This window comes from Eulemur rufifrons, chromosome 8, assembly GCF_041146395.1.
Source record: "Eulemur rufifrons isolate Redbay chromosome 8, OSU_ERuf_1, whole genome shotgun sequence".
Lineage (NCBI taxonomy): Eukaryota > Metazoa > Chordata > Mammalia > Primates > Lemuridae > Eulemur > Eulemur rufifrons.
This window is the reverse complement of record NC_090990.1, coordinates 80,339,743-80,364,273: the sequence shown is the minus strand read 5'-3', so window position 1 is coordinate 80,364,273 and position 24,531 is coordinate 80,339,743. Positions and strand designations below refer to the sequence as shown.

At 34.9% G+C, this 24,531-nt stretch overlaps 1 protein-coding gene across 1 annotated transcript in view; it reads right to left on the bottom strand.

Moving 5' to 3' along the window:
* SLC30A7 (solute carrier family 30 member 7) overlaps window positions 1–24,531 on the bottom strand; it is a 65,428-nt gene that overhangs the window by 4,952 nt on the left and 35,945 nt on the right. The window contains exons 9-10 of the mRNA XM_069478300.1: window positions 9,991–10,081; window positions 3,734–3,883 (exon numbers count right to left, since the gene is read on the bottom strand). Of these exons, the coding sequence (XP_069334401.1) occupies window positions 3,734–3,883; window positions 9,991–10,081 (241 nt within the window). The remainder of the gene's footprint in view (window positions 1–3,733; window positions 3,884–9,990; window positions 10,082–24,531) is intronic.

Here is a 24,531-nt window from a genome sequence, read left to right as displayed (position 1 = left end):
AATCATGAAGTGTGTTATTAAAAATAATTAACAGATGATATTGGCCAGTCTAAAACAAAAAACATATATAAAATGTTAAACTACATTCCTAATCCAGCATCCCACTTTCTCTTCCTGTTCATATATGAAACACAAAAGATAAATTTTCCATTTTATCAATTTGAAAACAGTAACTCCTGTTACTAGTGCAAGGGGAAAAGGGGAGATAGAATTTGTTCTATACCAATAGAAAACCTTGTAGTTTAAAACCTTGTAGTTTAAAAACTGGATTATCACTTCATCCCAGAAGAATCTAAATAATAAAGTGACTTGCAGCAATTCACTTATATTACTCTATATTTATGCATAACAAGGCACTTTCTTTAGCAGTTAAAGATTAATTGGTAACTCTGGAAAATGAGATTAAAAAGGATAATGCCTAATATACAGGTCTACAATAGTCACAAAGCTATAGTTTTATAAACACAACAGAAAGTTATAATTCTCAAACTTTTGAAGTTGGTCTTTTCAGTTTAAAGTTATCCTCATATAAGCTTTCACAAGAACAATTTTAACCAAAAATTATTATGTAAATTCTAATTTAATATCGGCTATAAGAAAGATAGCTAAAAATGTAATAAGCCAAAAGGTATGACTTATTATTGAAAAAAATCCTTCTTTTGGTCTTTTGGAACTAAGGCCACCAGTATTTTAAATCTTTCTGCAAGAAATATACCTAAAGCATTAGTGTGATTTTTTTTCTCAAAAACGGAGCAATTTAAGTTTTTTTATTTGTGGTAAGTAGAAATTATAAATAAGATGTAATTTAAAATTAAAAAATTAATTAAATTTTAAATTACATTTCATTTCATGAAAATGCTCCTGCAAGGCCTGGCATATACTCATAGCATAACGACATGGGTATAAGCAGAAAAGGAAATAAATTAATAAAAAATTTCAATTTTGAATATGTCAGAATGATCATAATACAGTGGTTATAAGAGAACTTTAAATCATTAAACATAGGAATGAAAGTCATTAGTAGGGTGATTCCCCCCACCCTGGGAAAAATGAGTTGAAATGTGTTGAACCATCTTCACCGCAGCCTCAAAAAATCTCTAGTCTCTGCAACAAATAAAATAAAGTTGACTTGACCTTTGCTTGACAAAAAGGCTTAAAATATTTTTCAGGGTTTAAAATATTCAAAGCTCAAATGCAGTTTCCAAAACCAAAGAAGCAGCTGAATAAACTTTCAGCTTCAGCCATTTAAAAGCCAAAATTTCTAAGGTTAGCAGAAGAACCTCCCTCCACCTACTTGAATGACAACTTCAGCAGTTCCTGAGCACAGACACAGCTGCTTGCACACTTCTAAACCTAGAAACTGCATTCCTTGTCAGAGGGAAAATTGTGACTAGGTGCCAAAGTCTTAGGACAGTATGGAGTGTCCTAGAGGCCAACAGAAGCTTACAATATGAGTGTGGCAGGACATGGCATAACTAAGAGAAAATTCAGAGTAAAAGAGAGAAAAAAGAACTAGAAATAGCAGTGAAAAGAAAGGTTACCGCGCTAGCCTCCTCTTTTTGTCCCTGAAGTATGTAGGAGGTATGAGAAAGATTCAGACATGCTATGAAGGTCTTGCATGCTTCATTAGGAAAGTAATAATGACACTGACTTAGAGGGTCTGTGAAGAAAGAGACCTAGTTGTTAAAATTCTGGAATAAATCAGTGGTACCAGTTTATTGTTTTGTGGTAAAGTCTTGAATACACATAAGTTTAGAATTTGAGTAAATCCTAATTACACATAAGATTATTTCATTAATTTATTCCCAAGGGACTAACCACATATTTCTCTTTATTAGAGAAAAGAGATTCTGTATCTCATTAAGATCTTTTTATGTTTTTGGTTAAAAAGATCAGTGGGAACCCAACAATTTTTTTTCATACTCAGCATATGTAAAGTTGGTTTTGGTCAAATACAGTTTTAAGAATTGTTTATCCAACAAATTCATTATACACATATACTCTTCTAAGCATTGGGAATGCAAAATCATGATATCTGGTAGGAACTTGCAAACAAATACAGTGTGTACAAGGTGAAATGCGTATCACAGGATAAAGTAATTCTGCTTTAAGGGAACTTTAAAGCTTTAGAGAGAAAGTAACAATTGAATTGAACCTTTAAATTAGAGTAGGGTTTTTGTCCTACACAGAAAAGTAAACAGTCCAGTAGATTTGGTACACAAAAGTACCAAATGAAAATGGCAATGAAAAGTAGGAGAGAGACTTGAAAAATCAATTGGATCATGCTAGAAAGTTTGGGCTTTATCCTGGTAGCAATGCAGAGCCACTAAAGTTTTTATTTTTCAACTTCTTTTTTTGAAAAATTTTAAAGTCAAAAGAATAGTACAAAAAATACCTGTATATCCATCACATATATCCACCAATTGTTAACATTTTGCCATCTTTGCTTTAATCTCTCTACATATATTAATACATTTATCTGTAATCTTTTTATTTTTGCCAAAACATTTGAAAATTAGATATCTCAATACTTTACCATTAAATCCTTCAGCGTGTATCTCCTAAGAATAAGAACATTCTTCTATAACCACAATGCCATTATCACACCCAAGAAATATAATACCTATACAATTATATGAATAATTCTTATATAGTCTACACTCAAATTTCCTTAATTACCCAATACTTTCCTTTGCAGCTGCTTTTTCCCCCCAGTCCGAGATCCAATCAAGGATCACACATTGCATTTAATTGTGAAGTCTCCTCTAATCTCCCCACCTTTTTTTCCTTTCATGTTATCCATACTTTTTAAGAATCCAAGCTAACAGTTTTGTAGAAGTTCCCACTGCTGGATTTGTCTGGCTGTTCATGATTAGATTCAAGCTAAACCTTTTTGGCGGGAGTACCACACAGGTCATGTTGCATCACCTGTGCCATCACACCAGGAGGCACATAATCTCAGTTTTCAGCCATAGATTTTTTAAGGTGTGGAACCAGTTTCTTCATTAGATTTATGCGTTAGATAACTTTGGCAGCAGTGTTGATGCCTAGGTTTTTTGACCAAATGTTTCCAGCACACTAGACTCAAAAAAGAATTTGTGTTCTCTCTCTTCTTAGATGTTATTGGCATGATCTTCTTACTCTCCCAACATATACACGATACATCCCATAGTAATCACTCTTACTCTGATTGTTAATCACATGACTATGTTAACTCATGATGGCACAAACATCAACTGAAAGAATTTGATTGCAGACCATGCAGTAATTCATGATTTCAAATATACTATTAAGAAAAAATCAACAGCATATTAAACTATTAAATCAGACAGAAGGTAATCATGGTTTTGTTACCACACAAAAAAGTTAATAGTCTGTTTTTAGCTAAAACCAGTATACAAGATAGTATTCTTATTCCAAATGCCATTTTGGAATTCTTGGCTTCAAACAGCACCTAACATGTCTCATAAGGAGTGTGTAATGAAGGAAAATCTACTTTTTTTTTTGAAGAAACTCAAGTCACTACAATAATAAGTCAATAGGAACTATCTTCCTTAAGAGTATTAACTACAATAAGGATCTCCCAAATTTGACTCTGATTGGAAAAAAAAAAGTAGTTTTATGGTTACCTCTTATTTTAGTACCATATATTTAATATGTTAGATAGCATTTTTAAAACTGTAGATATAATAAATTGTAAGACCCTTAAAAGAAGTTAGTAAAAAGGTCATACCTGAGTAAAAATATTATGTGTTTGGCTTAAAATCCACCTGGCATCAGCGTCAGGTGCTACTACTAATTTCAAGGTCCCAACATAAACGTCAGAACATAAAGTCCAAAAGTGCTGTTCTTGTAAATTGTAAACTCCTTGTAACTGCTGCACCTGAAATACAAAGGGCAGATATGAACATCATAATCAGGTTAAGTGCCTCCTCCCACTTAAATTATTGTGCAATATATTAATAACAGTAAACACGGGTTCTACCCACTAGTTTAAAAAAGGTGAGGAGGATGTTTGAATTAAATGATAGAATATACAGTATCAAAAAACCAGTTCTTTGAAAAGATTGATAAGCTAGAGGAATATTCCTTAATGGGGTGTCCTTTGGATAGGACAATTCTTTACTGTGTATAACTATCCAAGAAACTACAGGACCTCTGCATGCCTGGGCCCCAGGGAACCAAATGACAACGTATACCCTTCCCCAAATCATATGACAACCAAAAGAGAGGGATCTCGGCTTTTCCAATGGCTCCCTAAGTTTCCACAGCATTAGGCTAAGAACCACTGGTCATTAAGATGAGAGCCAGTGGTCATACAAACTTCTGATCAAAGTGAAAAAGATAAAACAAAAGAAATTGCAATTAAACGAAATACAAAATAAAAAATAGGAATAATTGCGAACACAAAAGTTTTAAAAAAACTGTAAAAGGGAATACAACTATTACAGGAATGTATCAATACAGGAATATATAAAAGATTTCGATCAAGTAGAATCCAAATAATTCTCACGACCTATACTGCTATCAGCCTAGTTCAAACCAACACTATCTCTAGTCTGGATTATTAGATTGCTTCTTAACTGTTTTATTTTTTTTTTATTTATTTTTTTTTTTGAGACAGAGTCTCACTCTGTTGCCCAGGCTAGAGTGAGTGCCGTGGCGTCAGCCTAGCTCACAGCAACTTCAAACTCCTAGGCTCAAGCGATCCTCCTGTCTCAGCCTCCCGAGTAGCTGGGACTACAGGCATGCACCACCATGCCCGGCTAATTTTTTCTATATATATATTTTTTTTAGCTGTCCATATAATTTCTTTCTATTTTTAGTAGAGATGGGGTCTCGCTCTTGCTCAGGCTGGTCTCGAACTCCTGAGCTCAAACGATCCGCCCACCTCGGCCTCCCAGAGTGCTAGGATTACAGGCGTGAGCCACCGCGCCCGGCCCTTAACTGTTTTAATTCTAGCCTTGCACCTCTCCCATCTATTCTCAAAATAGTAGCCCAAGTGAGATCTTGTTATTTTAGGTTAGACGCTGCCACTCCTTCGTTCAAAATCTTCCAATGGCTTCCCATCTCACTCAGAGTTCAACCAGTGTGCTTACAATGATTTACATGGACCCATGTCTTGTGGCACCCTTGTTACTTTATTTACCTCATCTCCTCCTCCTCCTCTTCCTCCCTCTTCATCAGAACCCCAGACTCCTCGCCATTCTTTCAAAAGCCAGACAAACTCCTATCTCAGGGTACTTGCTATTCCCTATGCCTGGAGTGTTCTTCCTCCTAGATTTCTGCATGGTCCACTTTGGGTCTTTACTCAAATGTCCTTTTTTCAGTAAGCACTGTCTAAAATTACAATGTTTTCATTTCTACATTCCCTGCTTGGTTTTACTTTTTAGCATAATAGTACTTTATCTATCATCTTGTTTTTATATTGTTTATTGCCTATCTCCTCCAGCAGAACTTCAGCTCAATAAGCTTAGGGATTTATTTTTGTTTTGTTCTTCATATTTTGTATCTTCAGCACCTAAAACACAGCCTGGTCCAAGTAAGTGTTCAGTAAGTATATATATTAAATGAATAACACAATTTTGAAAACCTAGACAAAATGGATAAATTTCTAGAAATACAGAGAATGCCGTATAAAACAAGAGAATAAGAAAGTGGAAGGACCATTAAAAACTGAAATGGCGGCTGGGTGCAGTGGCTCATGCCTGTAATCGTAGCACTCTGGGAGGCTGAGGCAGGAGAATCGTTGAGGTCAGGAGTTCGAGACCAGCCTGAGCAAGAGCAAGCCCCCCTTCTCTCAAAAAAAGAGAAAAAACTGAAATAGTAACAAAGCTTCCTTTTTAAAAAGCCCCAGACAGCAAACTTTTAAGGAATAGATAACCTCTTAGCTTTTCCTGAGAAGGGGAAAAAGTTGCTAGCTTATATTAAATTATAGTAAATCATAAGATAGTAAATCATAAGCTAATTCCTCTTATGAATTAAAAAAGCTAAATTCAACAATGTATTAAAAAAATAACATATCATGACTAAGTTGGGTTTATCTCAAGAGGGAGAGAATGGTTTCATATCAGAAACTCTATTAATGTTATTCCTCAACTAATGAAGTAAAAGAGAAAAATCACTTAGTCATTTCAGTAAAGGCATTATAATTCCTTAATAAAGTTCAACATTCATAATTCAAAAAAATTATTCAAAGGACATTTCCTTAACTTCATAAAGTCCATATACAAAAAAATGTACAGAAAATAAGAATGAAACCCTCTATGTATTCTTTCAGGATCAGGAAAAAGACAAAGATGCCCAAATCACTGCTATTGTTCAGCATCTTTATATAGATCTGGAGTAGTTGAACAAAGATCGATACCCAAGTTGAAAGAAAGGCTCAATGTGCAAAGATCTTTAAAACAATTACAGCAGTTTAAAAAGAAAGGGGCTACTCTGGGACTGTGTTAACCATCTATCCCTGGAAATGGTCAAGAAGCACATGACCAACTGGAAGTCACAGAGCCAATTCTTGCAACAGAAGTCTGGGTCAAATGAAAAAATAAGATCATTTTCAATTCTGAGATTCGGATTTTTATATAATCTACTTGGGAAGTCAATTAAGAAAATATTGATCTTATATCTATCAAAATATTTATTTTTATAAGAATTTGATGAATATAGGCATTATTTTCTATTAATATAAACTTCAAGACAGTTGGTGAGAAATTTGAGACAATACCCACTGTGCCTTCTTTAAAGACTGCTTTTACTGGGGAAGGAAATCAAAATGTACTTTTTCTTCCTCTTTTTGAACTCTGATGATGTTTTGGTTTTAACCTGATATCCCTCCACATTTTTCTAAATGGCATCCTCATGGAGTGGTCCACTGTTAATAAAACAACTTGACTGAAAAGATTTCCTCTACCTCCATTGAAGTAGCAGTACAAGTACATTCTTGCAGTTATCCTAAAACATAGATTAAGGATTAACTCCTGTGGAAACTAGCTTTATGACTCTCCAAATTAAAAAATTTGAGGAAAGTGTAGTTACAGATGAAAATCTGTATTACTATTCCTACTGTGGCAATGTGGTATAGTAGAAAGAGCATGATGATGACCTTTATAGTCAGAGTGACATGGATTAGAATCCTGAATCAGCCACTAGCATTTGTGATTTAGGATGAAACTCCATTTACCTAGAGAAAGGAAGATGATACTTACCTTGTAGTTTATGGTGAAAAAGAGAAACTGAATACACACACACACACACACACACACACACGACACTTAGTATATAGGGGCCAACTTAGCCTAGGCATTCAAAAATTGTCCAACTTCCACAATTATTGCTGACTACCCTTACCTTAAAATCATAATCACATATCTTAAATGGGCAACACTTCACTTTCCCTTTCTCAAAAGCCTAGTTTATACCTTTCCCTTTTTCTTCCAGCCTTCTAATCTCTCTGCATAATTATACTGCCTTATAAATTATAGAGAAAATAGAAGCACACAGGAAAATCCCTCAACCTATACCATTAAATCTACAGATGACCCTCATCTATGTCAGTCCTTTCTGTCTTCCCTCTGGGGAAGCTGTATCCATGCTCCTGTCTACAATTAATCCCTCCATTGTGCTTTGGGTTCTATCCATTCTCACCTTCTCAAGAACTTCATTTCTTTAATAATCTCCTTCACTATACCGTATCATCCATTCCTTCCTCTCAGTTGGACTGTTACTATGAATAACACACATGTTCTAGAAATATGATGTGCAAAACAAAAGTCACTAGACACATGTGGCTATTTAAAAAAATAAAAATTAAATTAAAAAAATCAGTTAAACTAGCCACATGTGGCTTGCGGCTTCAATATTGGATAGTGCAAAAGCTGGGCATGGTGGCTCATGCCTATAATTCCAGCACTTTGGGAGGCCAAGGCAGGAGGATCTCTTGAGGCCAAAAGTTTAAGACCAGCTTGGGCAACATAGCAAGACCCATCTCTACAAGAAAATTAAAAAATTAGCCAGCATGTACCTGTAGTTCTAACTACTCAGGAGGCTGAAGTGGGAGGATTGCTTGAGCCCAAGAGTTCAAGATTTCAGTGAGCTATGATCATGCCACTGCACTCTAGCTAAAAGTACACTGTCCAAAAAAAAAAAAAAAAGGACAGTGTAGATTATAGAACATTCCTATATCGGGAAAGTTCTATGCAATTATACTGTTTTAAAATATCTTATTTTAAAGTAAATACCTTCTCTCCTGATACTATATCCATAAAATATACTCTCTCCTGATACAACGTCCATATCCAGGCTATCAACTCATTTCTCTGCTCCCTCTAACAACACTTCTTAAAAGAGTTGTCTGTAGCCACTGTCTCTACTTCCCCTATTCATTTTCTCCTTAATCCACTGAAATCATGCTCTCATTTCCGACATGCCAATGAAACTCCTCTTATTAAGGTAATTAATGATGTTCATGATGCCAATCAATGATCACTTCTCTATTCCTACCTCGCTTGACACCACAGAAAAGTTTGGCAGGCACAGTTGATTACTTCTTCCTTCCTCAACTCTGTGATCCTATACTCTTCTGGTTTTCCAGCTCTCTTACTAACCATTCGCTTTCCCATCTGTGCTCTAAATCTTGAATTGAAATTAGAGCTAACAGAATAGAACTATAACCTCTCCCGAGGTAATCTCATACAATGTTTTAGGTGCTATTCATATATTGATTACTCAAAACTCTTTCTAGTCCTATTCTGTCCCCAAAACTCCAGATCTGCATATCCAACTACTTAATTAACATTTCCCCTAGAAATATAATAGGGATTTCAATTTTTACATATCCAGAACAGAACTTTTCATTTGGGGGGATTTTCTGTCTTCAAATGTATACCAACTCAGCCTCAATCTTAACAAGTGGCATTACCATCTATCAAATTGTGAACCAACACTTTTTCTCTCCTCTGCTAATATAATACACTTCCAAAAACATATCTCAAATGTGTATTTGTCTCCATCTTCACTGCTACAACTTTAGTATAAGCCACCATTTTTTTTTTCACTTAGGTAACAATAGCCTCATAACCGATTTTCTTTCCTTTCATTCTCCATAGAATTTGTGCTCTACACAGCAAATGGAATAATCTTTTAAAAATATAATATGTATGACACTTCCGCTGCCTAAAAGGTTTCCAATGCTTCCCATTGAATTAGAATTAAATCTAAGCCTCTTAGTATGATCAAAACTCCTAGATGAGCTGGCTCCTTCCATTCTCTCCAGCCTTTCAAGCCACTCTCCCCTTTATTTACTATGCTTCAGCCACAATGGCCTTTTTTTCTGTTCTTCAAAAACACTAAATTAGTTCCAGACACAGCACTTTTGCATTACCATTTTTCTTTGCCTGGAACATTCATTCTTCTCCAGGATTTTCATATGGTTAGCTTCTTCTTGTCATCAAGGTTTCAATGTCCTTGAATATAACTTTCTCAGTGAATCTCTTGTAGCCATCCACACCTATCACATCACCTTATTTTAATTCTGTTATAGTAATTATCACTGACATTTTCTTATTTATCCATTTATTGTTTACTGCCTGTGTTTCCCCACTAGACTGTAAGCCCCATGAGAACAGAGACACTGCCTGTTTTGTTGACCATTACATCCCCAGTACCTTAGAAGAGTATCTGGCACAGAGTGGAAGCTAAAAAAATATATGTTGTATAAATGCTTATATCATCTGCTATCCATATTCTATATTTTAAAAGAACTGCTCAATTTCTAGACCAGAACAATTTCTACCACATTTTCTTTCATAAAGTATACAATGTTTTCTAATGATTTTATTCTGGTTTGTATAAATTGCATTCATGGTTAGCATTCAATCTTGGAAGAAATATTCAATTATACACACATGCTACCCATATTTGTGAAAGTTGAAAACACTAACAGTTTGGAAACAATATAAAATCCAATGGTTTGGAAGCTTTGAAACTTACCCTCTGATAGCACTGAGGCAGAGTATTTTCCAACAGGGGAGGAGTTCTCTGCATCAATATTCCAACAGACTCTCTTAAAAGAGGAATAACACTAAGGAAAAGGAAGACAACAAGTTTATTAAAACTACATTCTGACAATCCCATCCTGTTAGAAAGTAATAATATACCTCTCTATAGTAGGATATAATAAGATTTATCAGAATAATACGAGGAAAAAAAAGGATGATTGTTTCAAATTTTCCATGTGATCAGTAAGTTATCTAATGTAAAGCCTAAAAAATCTAGAGAAAATGTATCAGTGTATGAAAGACTAAAGTTATAAAACTGAATGATATTGGATCACCTAAAAATCTAAACACAGCACATGTTCAACTATTATTTAAAATATGATTCCATATGGTCAAAACCTTCCAAGTAATCATAGACTATCATGCTGACTGGCCTTTAATATTTATCAAATATTTGCATGCATTTATCTGAATTGTACTGATAAGCAAAACACAAAAAAATTAACGTATCAGTCCATTCATCTAATATTTCTGAAACCCGGTTATCAGTCATATTTCCTTATTTAAAAATTATAGAAGCCTGGCTACAACCACAGATGTAGTCAACTCAACCCCTCTAAAAGTCTGTAGGTGTTGATGTAGCTACTCCTCAACCAGTATTTGAAACTACTGCTTTAGGCTATTTGGATGATTAAATGTACACAAAATAATTAATCGTGTAATGGCAAGGGTGATTCCAATACAATGGCTTTCTAACCTAGCTACACATCAAATTCACCTTAATGTCTTATTTTGCTTTCATTTCTGACATAATGAAGCAGAATCTTTGAGGAAATGTCCAGGCATCTATGTTTTTAAAAAGCTCTCCTGGTGATTCCAATGAGTCAGGGTGGTAATGCATTGCTCTACTGCTTGAAGTAGATTAAGAGGGGAGGTCAGAAATAGCTTCATTAGACTTAATAGCTTAAACCAAGGCTCACTTTAAAACTTGTAGAATCTCATAATTTTCAAAGTAAAACTTCTCCTGATAATAACTGTAGACGCAGATAAGAGGAACATACACCTTTCAAGGAAGGTCTCACAGGAAGCGTAGAAATGGAAGTGTACCTTAAGGACTAGTGGTATTTCTAACATATGAGAGGGAAAGAGAAGATACTAATAAAGACCCAAGGGAACAGAGACAATGCTTGTCTTGCTCACTATTATATTCCCAAGGAGGTCTAATAAAGTGCTGTTCATAAAGTGGGCCCATGATAATTGCTGGTTGAATAAATGATAGATATACAGGTATCAGGTGTTTTAGAATATGGATTAAAGATAGGAAAAGGGCTCAGGAAAGAGATCAGGAGACTTTTTCCATACATTAAGTAAGAAATACTTGGATAAGAATAAAAATAGAAACAGAGACAAATAAAGTTCGACAGGCAGAAAGAAATAACTGGTGTCTAACTGGATACAGTGAAAGACACGATGAGAGCAATGTTAAGGACAAACCTAGACTACTAAAAGTGTGGAGGGGATGACTTTGGCTCTAGTCTCAGGCAGCTGCAATGATGGCTTCCAATGACCCCTGTTTACCTAGTATTCATGACCTTGTGTAATGCCCTCCCTTCAGTGTGGGGTGGGTAGTGGAAAGCTAGTGGCTTGCTGCTAATGAATAGTGTATGGCAAAAGTGACAAGATGTCACTGACACGATTAGGTGAAAAGACTTTGGCTTCTGTCTTGTATATCTTCTTCTTTTGCCCTCACTTGCTTTCTCATAGCTGCTTGCTGTGTTAAGAGCTGTACTATAGAGAGGCACAGGTGGCAAGAAACTGAGAGATACCTCTAGAGAGAAACCAGACCCTCAGTCTAGCCCAAAAGGAATAGAATACTGCCAGCAACCACTTGAGTGAGCTTAGAAGCAGATTCTCCCCAAAACGAGCCTTGGAACGACTGCAGCCCAGCCTGACACCTTGATTGCTGCCTTGTGAGAAACCCTGAGCCAGAGAGCCCAGTTAAGCCTCTCCCAGGTTCCTGACCACAGAAAGTATTAGATAATAATGCATGCTATTTTAGTTACTAGGATTTTGTGTAATTTGTTATGTATTCATAGATAATTAATACACCATTTTTATAGAACCATTAGACTAATCTATATAAAGTAAGTATGTGATTCTATCTCCTTCCACATTAAAAAATGTGCCAAAAGTTCCCCACTGCCTAGGGGAGAAAGTGTAAGCTCTTTAACATGGTATATCTTTGTATCTGGCCCCTTCTAGCTTCATCTCCTATCAATCCTTCCTTCACATTTTAAGCTCTCCAAACATAAACATACTTGTACTTTACTGTATGTTATTTCTTACTTTCATGCTTTGGCTCATGCTATAACTTCTGCCTAGAATGTCCCTAGACTGACCTTTAGTCTGGCTTATATTTCTTCTTTAAAATCTAAAGTGTTACCCATTTAGGGTATATTTCCTGACCCCAACCTGTCCTCCATACTGTATGATCCTAACTATGTCCCTCCTAAATTTAGGTATTTTGCTAATTTCTTCTTCAATCTCATCCTAAGGAACTGCTAATTATGTCTAGATATGTGAGGTGGAAATCACACTCAAATAAAAATCATGACACCTCGGTTCTAATTCCGCCGTTAAATAGCTTTGGGAAAATCATATAACCTTCCAGAGCATCAGATTTCTCATCTACAAAATAAACCTAGGCAATTTCTTCTATCTTTAATATATTTTTCATTCAATAATAATAATGGTTAAACTATAAGGAATACTAGAGGGAGAATATATCTGGAAATGAAAGAAAATGTAAATTGTTTTTATACACTAAGGAAAAAAAGGCAATGTAACCAAATGACACATAAGATATATCTGGCAAACTGATTTATTCCATCACTAATTAGGTAATCCTGAAAATTAATTTTATTAAGCAATTGATACAAAGGAAGAAATTATTAAGCACCTACTACTATATGCTTGACATTAGATTTTCAAGAACCAGATAGGACCTTACTCTGGATTTGTGGAAATAGAAGCCCAGAGCACCAAAGTAACTTGCCTAAGGACACAGCACATGAGCAGGAGAACTAGAGTAACAGACCAGGTCTTTTGACTACAAGTTCAGTTTTGAAAAGTTCAAGTCAATAAACATTTATCATATGCCTACCATGTGCCAAGCATGTGCCAGACATCGGAAATAAAAAGATAAATAATACACTATACCTTACTTCAAAGAAATTTATAAGTTTGATTTTAAAAGTCTAATAGGGAAGGCAATGGAAATCAAGCAACAAATGTATTTAGGACCCACCATTTAGAAGAAGGCATATATGGATTTAAAACTATAGATTTTGCCTATATCCATTTCATTTTCCATTAACTTTTGGTGAATGGTTTTTTTTATTGGTATGCTAATAACTTACTTTTACATATATTTTTAAAAATGAAGGAGAGGGAAAAAAAGGAATAGAAGAGGCATGCACAGTATGGGCAAAGAAATTACTTAAGCAATAGGTATGAAATATCTTTTCCAAATCACTTTTAAAATATTTATCATTTTAGAATGGTTAGGCTTAGTCTAATTTTTCCCTACAAAGAGCTAAAACACAGTAAGTAAGAGATGGCGAGTCCCATCTATAATTCTTGAGATCAGCCTTAAAACATTAAGGACATTCCCCCACTAAGTCACCCAGAAGAATCATCTACAGATTTATCCAAATCTTTGTTCAAATTTATATGTGTATATTCCATGTGTATAGCCTCCCAAAGTCTGCTATTCTCTGCCATCAACTTTTGTAAAAAAGAATCCAATACTTCCCCTTTTCTCCTAAAATTCACTTTAACATGAGGCCCTTACTTTGAGGATTCTAGAATTGGTAAAGAAGTTCCATGATCACAGATAATACCTTATTAGAATTAAAAGGGGATTTAGAGATCACAAATTTTAACACTCAATTTAAGAACCATATGCAGATAAATATTTTAATAAAATTAATGTTAGAAGCAAATATGTATTTTAAAATAGCTAAATATAAGGTATCATAACTGATATAAAGAAATAAAATAGTGCATCTCTTTTTTTAAGTAAGGGTCAATTGTGGTTTTTACTGATTTGGCTATACTATGAAATTTGGAATGGTTGCTTTCTTAGGTAGAATTTTAATAAAATGTTTGCATTCAACAGCAGCAAGCATTTCAACAAAGCAAATGGGAATGTCACACTAATCTTCTCCAATAGCAATTTTAAAACAATGTAAGAATTTCAATTGTAGAAGCCATTACTAGGTAATAAAACTGTGATGAGGGAAAAAGTACCTGCTAAATCACATGGTCAGATGCAATTTAGAACCAAGGTCAATTTCTATAATAATTTTGAGGGTAATAAAAATGTAAAAGAAACCTGGAGAAACTCTATTTTTTGACTTTTAAAATTGTGTTTAGCTCAGGAGTTTGTGTCCATATTTTTCTGATTAACTATCGTAATGGGGAATTATAAAACAGATTTTAGCATGGATCTATCTAGCCATAATGAAAGGATATGTAGAAAAAGACAAGCTTAGCAAATTCCTCACTGAGCTAAGACTTAGAGCTGCATCCAAACCCAAAAAGTAAGCATTTGGAAACAATTAGACATTCACTTCTGGTTGACTAACCCAATTCTAGCTTTCACAATGAAACACCATTTTCCTATCTTATATAAAAAGAGATGAGTCATTAGTTATGAGTTGACCAGTAAAATAGGGTAATGATTTTATTCTTCAAAAGGTGAATGTAAATCAAATTTATAATCATACAATTATAAAATTGACTTGAAAGCTTTAACCTTAAATGTTAACAGATTAAATGAGAGACAGTTAGTTATTATTCCTTACTGCCAGTAACTTTGCAAATGAAAATATATTCAAATCTTACTTTAGAAGCAGCTTTTAGTGAAAAAGCCTCACCATTTCAACAGTAAATAAAATTAGCAGTAATTATAAACAAACCAAAGAAAAAGGCATACATTATAAAAATTTTTGAAGAACAGACCAGTGGCAATCATGTTTAACAATAAAAAATTTCAGAGAGTTAAAACTATTAGATTTGAGAATACACATCAAGTAGTAATAATTAAAATATGATTATTGATTCATCTTTATGAATTGGCTTATGGGCTAAATCCTCTTGCATATTATCAGTAGTACTGACAATCTACAAACACAGAGAAAGAAAACTATATTTTTAAAAATAAATTTGAAGGTCTAGTATATGTTATATACTCAAAAATTTTTAGTGGACAAAAAAGCCAAAAAACAATAACCCATAATTATAATGCAATCAACATTTAAATTAAATATTTAGTCACATTTGCATAAATATAATTAATCCATAGTGATAATGACCTATTAATCTAGAATTTCATAAGCCTGGTATAGAACAGATAACCCAAAATCATACCACCTGAGATTGTGGCTTACTCTGAAATCATACTAAATCTCCAAAACTTACAGTTCAAATCAATGAACGTCTACAGAGTTCCTACTTTACTCCATAATAGGGATAATAAGATACCCTAAGGTACCCCAGCAGAATCATGAAAAGGTCACTCTTTTCCTTAAACTTCTGGAACTTAGTTATAACACCTAATGTGTCTGGTCTTTGGAACAAAAACACCAGTGTATGTCAAGTTATTAAATAATTAGTAACGTCTTTGTTTAGATAGCACTTAATAGTTTTAAAAGTGCTTTCATAAAATTTTCTAATTTGATCCTCACAACAACCTTAAGTAACCTTAAGAAAAAGCTGGAATAACAGAATATCAGATGGAGGCAGGATTGGTAAGAGATCATTTAGGCCAACTCCCTCATTTTACAGATGAGAAAACCAACTCAGAGAGGTTCCTTGTCATACACTGTTAAGAGGCAGACTTGGGTGTGACATTGCCAAGACTAAAGCCCCCTGCACACACTGCAGTATCTCATCATGGTTAAGTCCTCCACAGTCAAGGTCACGCCACATTAGTTTTACTCCCAGTGCCCAGCACAGAGGTTGGAACATAATAAGTGCTTAACATATGCCTGCTGAAAGTATTATTTATTTGAAAATTTCAAATGCTAGTAGATTACTGGAATATAGAATAGCCTTCCTTTGACATGACTTCCAACACTTCACAGTAATAGCTAAATAGCAAAATAGTAAAGAGCTTTCCAATTCAGTCACATACAAAAAAGAACCTCTACTATTTATTAGAAAGCAAAGTATCTTATCTTCATTCAAACATAGATGAGAAGGAATTATATTTAGGCAGAACAATCAGCATTCTCAATTTTCAATGTGCAATTTATTACCTTAATGAACACTCTTATCTTCATTTTCATGAATAAGAAACTAAAATCACACCAGCAGTATAAGTAAAAAATAAATCTTAAAATGGGAAGAGACAATGAAATCAATGAAGAGGGCAAAAAGCTGCACAAAATACACACAGCCTTGACAGAAGATTAGGCAAGAAAAAATTCATATGATTTGTATTAAATATGGTTAACATTTGTATTAAAAAGTTAATGAGACTTGGAGGACCTTCCCCACTCCCTCTGTAACAGACTGAAAGCAGCTGCTAGGCCCGGGTGGACACAGGCAGGAGATGAAGCTCTGCGGGGAAATCTGCACTTTAAAAAGTATAGAAGTAAGGAAACATGACCCTGTTTAGAAAAATCAGATGGGACAATGAGAGATTTATTAAGACTATCAAAATCAAATTAATTACCATTTAGGTAGCTTCAGAGATCACAAGTGTTAGCCCAGAACAGAAAGGCCTTATAGTCAGCAAGAAAAATCCAAAAGGATTGGGAACAAAGTGCTAATTAATCTCTAGGTTAAACTGGCTATTAGGAATCTGACATAAACTGTATCTACTAGTTTAAGATAAAAAACGGTTTACTTTTAACTGACACAATCTAAATGGTGTTCAAACATCATCATTTCCTCACAATATAGTCATAGAGCTTTGCCTCTTCATGGCTGAGTGTTGCTCTGAAGAAATCCAGCATCCAGGAAGGATACCGGAGAAAAGTAGAAAGGGGCATCATCAAAAGTGTTGTGACTCTTTTGCCCTCTTAAATGATGGAGGTAGAACCTATCTAGGGTTTGGTTTGTGGCCTGGCCGGTCCTAATCAGTGGCAGTGGTAAGATGCACCTTTCCAAGTAGCCAGGAGTTAGTTGTTCCAAAGTTCCAGGGCAGATACCAATAAACTATATTTCTTTTATTCTTTTCTTTTTTTTCTCTCTCTTTCTCCTCATTTGATGATGAATGAATAAGAGTCAGTTAACATGAAACGAGCATTTTACAGTATAAGAGAAGACTACATTTAAGTGAATAGTGTGCAGTTAACACTTATACTTCCTATGTGGCAGGTCTGTTCAAGACTTTATACAAATTAATTCACACACAACAAACTATAAGATAGGTATTATTTTCAGCACCACTTAAAAAATGAAACATTGAAGCATGGAGAGGCTAAGTGACTTGTGCAAGGTCCCTCACACAGCTACAAGTAAAAGCAGGATTTGAACCTAGGAAGTTCAGCTGCATGGTGAATGCTCTTAACCAATCTGACACTGCCTCTAATGAAGTCATGAAAGTGGCTTGCTGGCTCTTCCAAAGCACTTGCTTACAGGAAAGTCCTGACTGTAGGAGAAGCTGATCTTCAAAGTATATAGGGAGGCCTGGACCACAGAAAGAAATGAAAAAGCTCAGGAAAATATGAACAGTAAAAATGACCCGAGAGGACCTTGGCAAGAGACAGATAGCTAACAATGTGAAAGTTTTCCACCATCTAAGAGCTGACTGGTATGGTCAAATGACATACCAGAAACAAATCCCTGACACCTAATTTCCATTCTGGGACCACACTCAGTGCTGCCTTCCAAAGCCACATGTCTGCTAGCAGCAAACCTAATGTACGAAATAAAAAACAAAGAAAATCCTTATTTGTTTCTCCAAGATAAATTTTTAAAAATATCACTGCAAGAATATATATATATATATATATTTACTTACTGAATATCTCAAAGTAGATTTCTAATTGCTACATTACACTGGATGCTGACATTAAAATATTTAGTTGCTGAGGTACAAGCAGAAATCATATTTTCAAGATATTAATTAAGCAAAAGAACAGAGTGATTTAAAGTGCAGGCTGTAGCTAGTGGTGGAGAGTTTGAAATTAACTACACACAAATTAAGAGTGAATATTAAAACTGAAGAACCAAAAGAGGCTGAATTTTTTTCTTTTTGCAGCAAATAAATTAAGAATTAAAAAATCCACCTTTTTTGATTTACTTTTGTTTTTTTGAAGAGCTAAAAATATTGATGATTCCAAGGTCAAAAGTATATTAAAAAATATATTTGAGACTCATTTTTAATCCCGTCCTTCTCACTAGAGATAATTATATTTTTACCTGCTTTTAGTTCATTCTGCCAGTGTTTTTTTGCAAAATTATATAAAAACACATTTAGATTATATGTGTATCTCTTCTCTTTCTTATATAAAAGGTAGCAGTGCTTTTATGCAACTTATGCTATACATCCAGATATGGTGTGTTACATATTAACTGCCATCTTGTTTTCTTAAAAAATCTTGAAAAAATCACACCACATTATGGTATAAAGATTATCCTTACTCTCAATTTAGGGTTGCACAGGACTCCCTTATTGATGGTATGATATAGTAACACATAAATTTGATCTTCTACCCCATTTCCTGACATATAACTCCTAAAATCCTTGGAATCTCTAAAGTGATGTCTTTTTATATGCTAATGAGTTGACTGATAGCTGGCACCCACTGGAAGCTTCAGAATGGGAGGTGGTCATCTGAAAGATCAAGGCAGGATCGGAGGGTTGGGACTTTTAGCCTCCAGGGAAGAGAACGGGGCTGAAGGTTGTTAAGTAGATCGCCAATGGCCAATGGTCAATGGTTTAATCAATCATGCCTACACAATGAAGCCTCCATAAAAACCCAAAAGGAAAGGGTTTGGGGGAGCTTCCAGACTACTGAACACACCTGGGTGTTCTAGAGGGTGGTACAACCAAGGAGGGCATGGAAACTCTGTGCCCATGCCCCCATATTTCACCTATGCATCTCTTCATCTGTGCCCTTTGTAATAGCCTTTATATGATAATGAACTGGTAAACTATTTCCCTGAATTCTGTGAGCTGCTCTAGCAAATTAATTGAACTCAATGAGGGGGTTGTGGGAACTCCAATTTATAGCTGGGTGGTCATAAGCACAGGGAGAATACCTGGGCTTGCAGTTAGCATCAGAAGTGGGGACAGTCTTGTGGGACTGAGCCCTCAACCTGTGTGATCTGACACCATCTCCAGGTAAACAATGTCAAAATTGAATTGAATTAGAGGATACCCAGCTGGCCTCGGCTGGAGATTAATTGTTTGCTTGGTGTGTGTGGAAAAACACACACATTTAGTCACAGAAGTCTTCTGTGTTGATTGTTGTTGAGTGAGAGAACAGAAAAATCACTTTGAGTGTGTCTTTTCCACACAGATGGACATCTGTGCTCTTTCCAATCTTTTGCTATTCCAAATAAAGCCACAAAGAATAACCTTATATATATATGTATGTCCTTTTAAAAAAAAAAAAAAAGACAAGGTCTCACTATTGCCCAAGCTGAAGTGCAGTGGCTACTCACAGGCACGATCACAGCCCACTGCAGCCTTGAACTCCTGGACTCATGTGATCCTCCTGCCTAAGCCTCTCAAGCAGCTGGTACCACAGCTGTGTACCACCACACCCAGCGCTAAATATGAACTTTTATATTTTTGCAAATTTATCTTTGAGATATATTCCTACAAGTAGGATTGCTTAATCAAAGGTAAATGCATATTTAATTTTGCTAGATATTGCCAAAGTTCTCTCATAGAGATAACACCATTCTCATTCCTAATCCATGAAGTATGAGAATGCCTATTTTACCTATAGCCTTGACAAAAGAGTATGCAAACCTTTGGATATTTATCCACCTGATAAGTGAAAAGTTGGTATCTTGATGCAGTTTTAATTTACATTTCTTTTTTATGAATGGGGCTGAAATACTTTTCTACGTTTAAAAGTAATTTGTATTTCTTTTCCTGTGAACTAAATGAACTTATACTTCTGCCTGTTTTTCTATCAGGATGTTAGTCTTTTAATTAAATTAAATTTTTATTTCTAGTAGTTCTCTCTACATTGGTGAGCTTAGCCCTTCATGATCTAAGTGGTGAATATTTACCCTAGTTTATTATATCTTTTGATTTTCCTTATGGTGCTTTTTTCCTATGCCAAGTCTTCTTAATGCAGTTTAATTCACCAATTGTTTCCCTTACTGATTTTCTGAGTTTTGAGCCAGTTACTCCCTAATGTTATCACGTTTAAAATAATTCAGCCATGCTTTCCTTTAGTGCTAGCATAGTTTCATATTTTACTTTTAAAACTCTAATCCATTCATTTTTCCAGGTATAGAGTGTGAGATACAGTTTCAAATTTATCTTTCCCCAAATGGCTATCCAGTTATTAGAAAGACCATCTTTTTCCCCAATGATTTGAGGTGCTGCCTTTATCATTTTTAAACTTCTACATGTACATATAAATCTATTTCTGAACTTCCTAACCTGTTCCAGTAGTCTGCTTGCTTTTTTAAGTAGCTCACTATTTTAATTATAAAGGCTTTACATTTTACATCTTTTTTCCCAGAGTTTTCTTGGCTATTCCTATTTGTTTGTTCTTCCTTATAAACTTTAAAATCAGTTTTTACTACCTCCTCCTCAGAAAAAAACAACCTATTGGGATTTTTATTAGGATACTTTTGAATTTGTAAATAAACATAACAAGAGGTGACATGTTTATGATGCTGATTCTTCAAATTGTCATAGTTAACAAAAAAGGCTCTGTTCAAGTCCACTTTTATGTTTTTCAAGTGTTTAAATTCCTCATGTAAGTTTTAAACATTATGTAATTTAACCTCTACATTCATTATCTTAGTTGTTACTACCAAAAAGGCGTCTTCACTTAAATTATATCATGTAACTGGATTTTGCTTATATATAAAGGGTATTGATTTTTGCATATCAATTTTATATCTGTAACTTTACTAAATTATATGTGATAGTTCTCCCATCAATTCTCATGGGCTTTACAGAGTAAAGAGCACAGGATTACTTCAAATGCCTCTGACATCTATGGCAATGATGACATCATTTTCTCCCTAACTTGTTTAATATAAATGAATAATATTCTGTAATACTGAATCATCTTTGTATTATTTTTGGAATGAACCTCAATTGGACATGATATATTATTCCCAATATACTTTTTTAAAATAGTAAAATGCATTTCTTCAAATATTATCAGACAATGCATAATGCTTATAACTTGAAAGTCAAATTATTCACATTTCAAATGCTCCAGTTTTAAGATCTTCAGTTATTTACCAAAACTTTCTGATGGCTTTGACAAACACAAAAAAATAAGACTAAGTTGATTTATTATTAGGAACTAGAATTAGACTAGTACTGTAACAAGAGAACATCTTGTAATAATATAAGCACTTAATAGGAGAACATAGTGTAACAGTAATAGTATGACAGAGAGTACAGAAAACATGACTGAGACCTTGAGAAAGCCACGGTAGCCTGTGCTTCAGTTGTCACATCCACTCATTGATCTCTCCAATCCACACTAACCAATATTAGCCTTTTTCCATGCACTAGGTTAGGTATTCAGAATACAGAAGAAGAAGGTAAGGTTTGGCTAATATTCCCCAAAGTGATCCCCAATGAGTCACCCCCACATATTATCCCCTCCCGTTAAGTATGAGCAGACTTGTGACTTGATTCTACCAAACAGAACATGGCAAAGATAAAGGGACTTTGTAGATGTAATTAAGGTCCCAAATTAGTCAATTTTTAATTAATCCAAAGCGAGATTATCCTGGGTAGGCCTGAGTCAATCAGGTGTATGCCCTTAAAGGAGGGACTAGACCCCCCCGCCCCAGGTGAGATGCTCTCCTGCTGATCCTGGAAAGCTAAGCCACTGTGAGTTACACAGCTGTAGGAAATTAATTCTGCCAATAACCACATAAGCTTGTGAGACAATCCTGAGCCTCAGGTGAGACCATGGCCCAGCCAACACCTTGGGGGCAGCCTAGTGAGGGCCCTGAGCAGAGGAGGCAGCTAAGCTGTGCCCAGACTCTTGAACATGGAAACTGCGAGATACTGAATGAGTATGTTTTAAGCTGATAAAATTGTGGTGATTTGTTATGCAGCAGTAGAAAACTAATACATATGCAAATTATCCAGTTTATTAGAAGGAAACAAGTAAGTTTAATGGAGTGTGATAGATGCTACCTATAACACAAGTGTTTAGGGTACAAAATAAAAAAGTTAATTCTATATGGTACTGTCAAAAAACAGGCTTCACAAAGGAGATGCTCTTTGAAGTGAATCTCACAAGAGGTATCCAAAGGATAGACATTAACTCCCTATCAAAATCTCAATGACATTTATTCCAGAAACATAAAAATCCATCTTAAAATTCATACAGAATCTCAAGAAACCCCAAATAGTCAAAATAATCTTTAAAAAGAACAAGTTTGGAGATTCATAGTTCCTGATTTCAAAACTTACTACAAAGAAACAGAAACAAAAATAGTGTGGCACTGACACAAAGACAAATTGGCCAGGAGATGATATCTCTGGAATAACCAACCGTCTGCTAGAACTAGCAATTGCAAAACAAGGCACTGACAATTAAGGCATATATATGAGAGTGTGTGCATGTGTAGTGGCAGAGGGGAGGAAATGAGTAGAGATCTTAAGTCAGGAATATTTCAGTATATTTATGGGGGTTTACTGGTGGTTGTGAGAACTGCATTAATGGCTGGTATTATATCCTCAAAACCTAATGAAGTATCAGGGACAAAGCAGGTGTTTCAAAATTCCTTGCAGCATTACAGCACTTGTTCTGCTCCTTCCAATATTTCCAAGATCCTCTGCCAGCCTTTCTTTACTAGGGTTCCTCATTGGAACCACAGACTACACAAAATGATCTGAACGACTATTTCTCAATTCCCCCAAGGATAGTACATAGCTGGTACTTTTCTAGATGCATAGGTGAGAAGTTAATAATTCCATACAAATGGATGCCTTATGGCTGTGGTCCCCAACCCCAGGGCCAGTCCTCGGCCCGTTAGGGACCTGGCAGGCAGAGCTCCACCACCCCCCCATCCCCCATCAGTCAGTGGAAAAACTGTCTTCCATGAAACTTACAAAATGAGGGGTGAAGGGGGGGCCCACAGCAGGAGGTGAGTGGCAGGCAAGCCAAGCTTCATCTGTATTTACAGCTGCTCCCCATAGCTCGCCATCACTGCCTGAGCTTCACCTCCACCTCCCCCAGGAAAAACTGTCTTCCATGAAACCAGTTCCTGGTGCCAAAAATGTTGGGGACCACTGCTATGGTATTAGGGCATTCTCTCTCAGAATGCCAGTTGAGAAAGCCTGTTAGACTAATTAGTATTTATAAATACTCTATGATGGTTTTATATATGATTTAAAAAGATACTATGCAGTAATGTTCCCATATGTTCCATTTTAGAATAGGGGTACATATAAATGCAGCAAGTTCAAAATCTTGGCAAACTGTTTACCTTTTTCTCAGTCCCCAAAAGTACAGTTCACAAATTATAACCACTTGAAAGGCAAACCACAAAGGAAATTGTTAGGGAACACCCAAAAACATTTTTGAAAAAAATAAAATCTCTAAAATTCTCATATATGACTATATGAAGTTATGGTAGCTTCTTAAATGTTAAAAATGCTTACATTTTATTTAATATAGGCCACAAATAGTTATCTATTTGACCAAAAAAATCAATAAGATTTATCAAAATCAGTATATGGTCCAAATCCTGTATTCATGAATAATGATGATCATTTATAATTTAAAATTTCTAATTTATACTTTTGTTTCCATTAGCATATATTTTATTTCGTATCTTTATTTATGACTCTTATTTGTCATTTATAAAGGCTATACCTTAGTTTGTCTCTAAAATTTGTTTTTTTCCTTCAATATGACAAGAAATTAATATCATATTTAAAAACTTTTTGTGCCTAATGAAAAGACTTTCTTGTGGTTAAAAAGCTTTTCTTTGTACTTACAAATCATGATGGTAAAAAAAAGTACAAAGCACTACAAGATGGTAACTGGTGAGTGGCAGAAAAGTGATTTAAAAAAAAAAATCTAGCAAGGATTCAGAAATACCACTCCAGTAACAAAGGGTTTTTCTGTATCCTGTTTATATTTTTTATTGTCTACCATATACAGATATCCCTTTTATTTAAGTGAATAAAAAAAATCAAGCTATAGATCTATGTAAATGGCATCATTTTTAAATTGTGGTGAGATTCAAAGCTACAACTTATTGTTCAGATTTCTGCATTCTAAGTTATGAATTCATTTCCATTCCAATTCACCTTACTAATGGGAAAAAAAGGAGCAAAAGT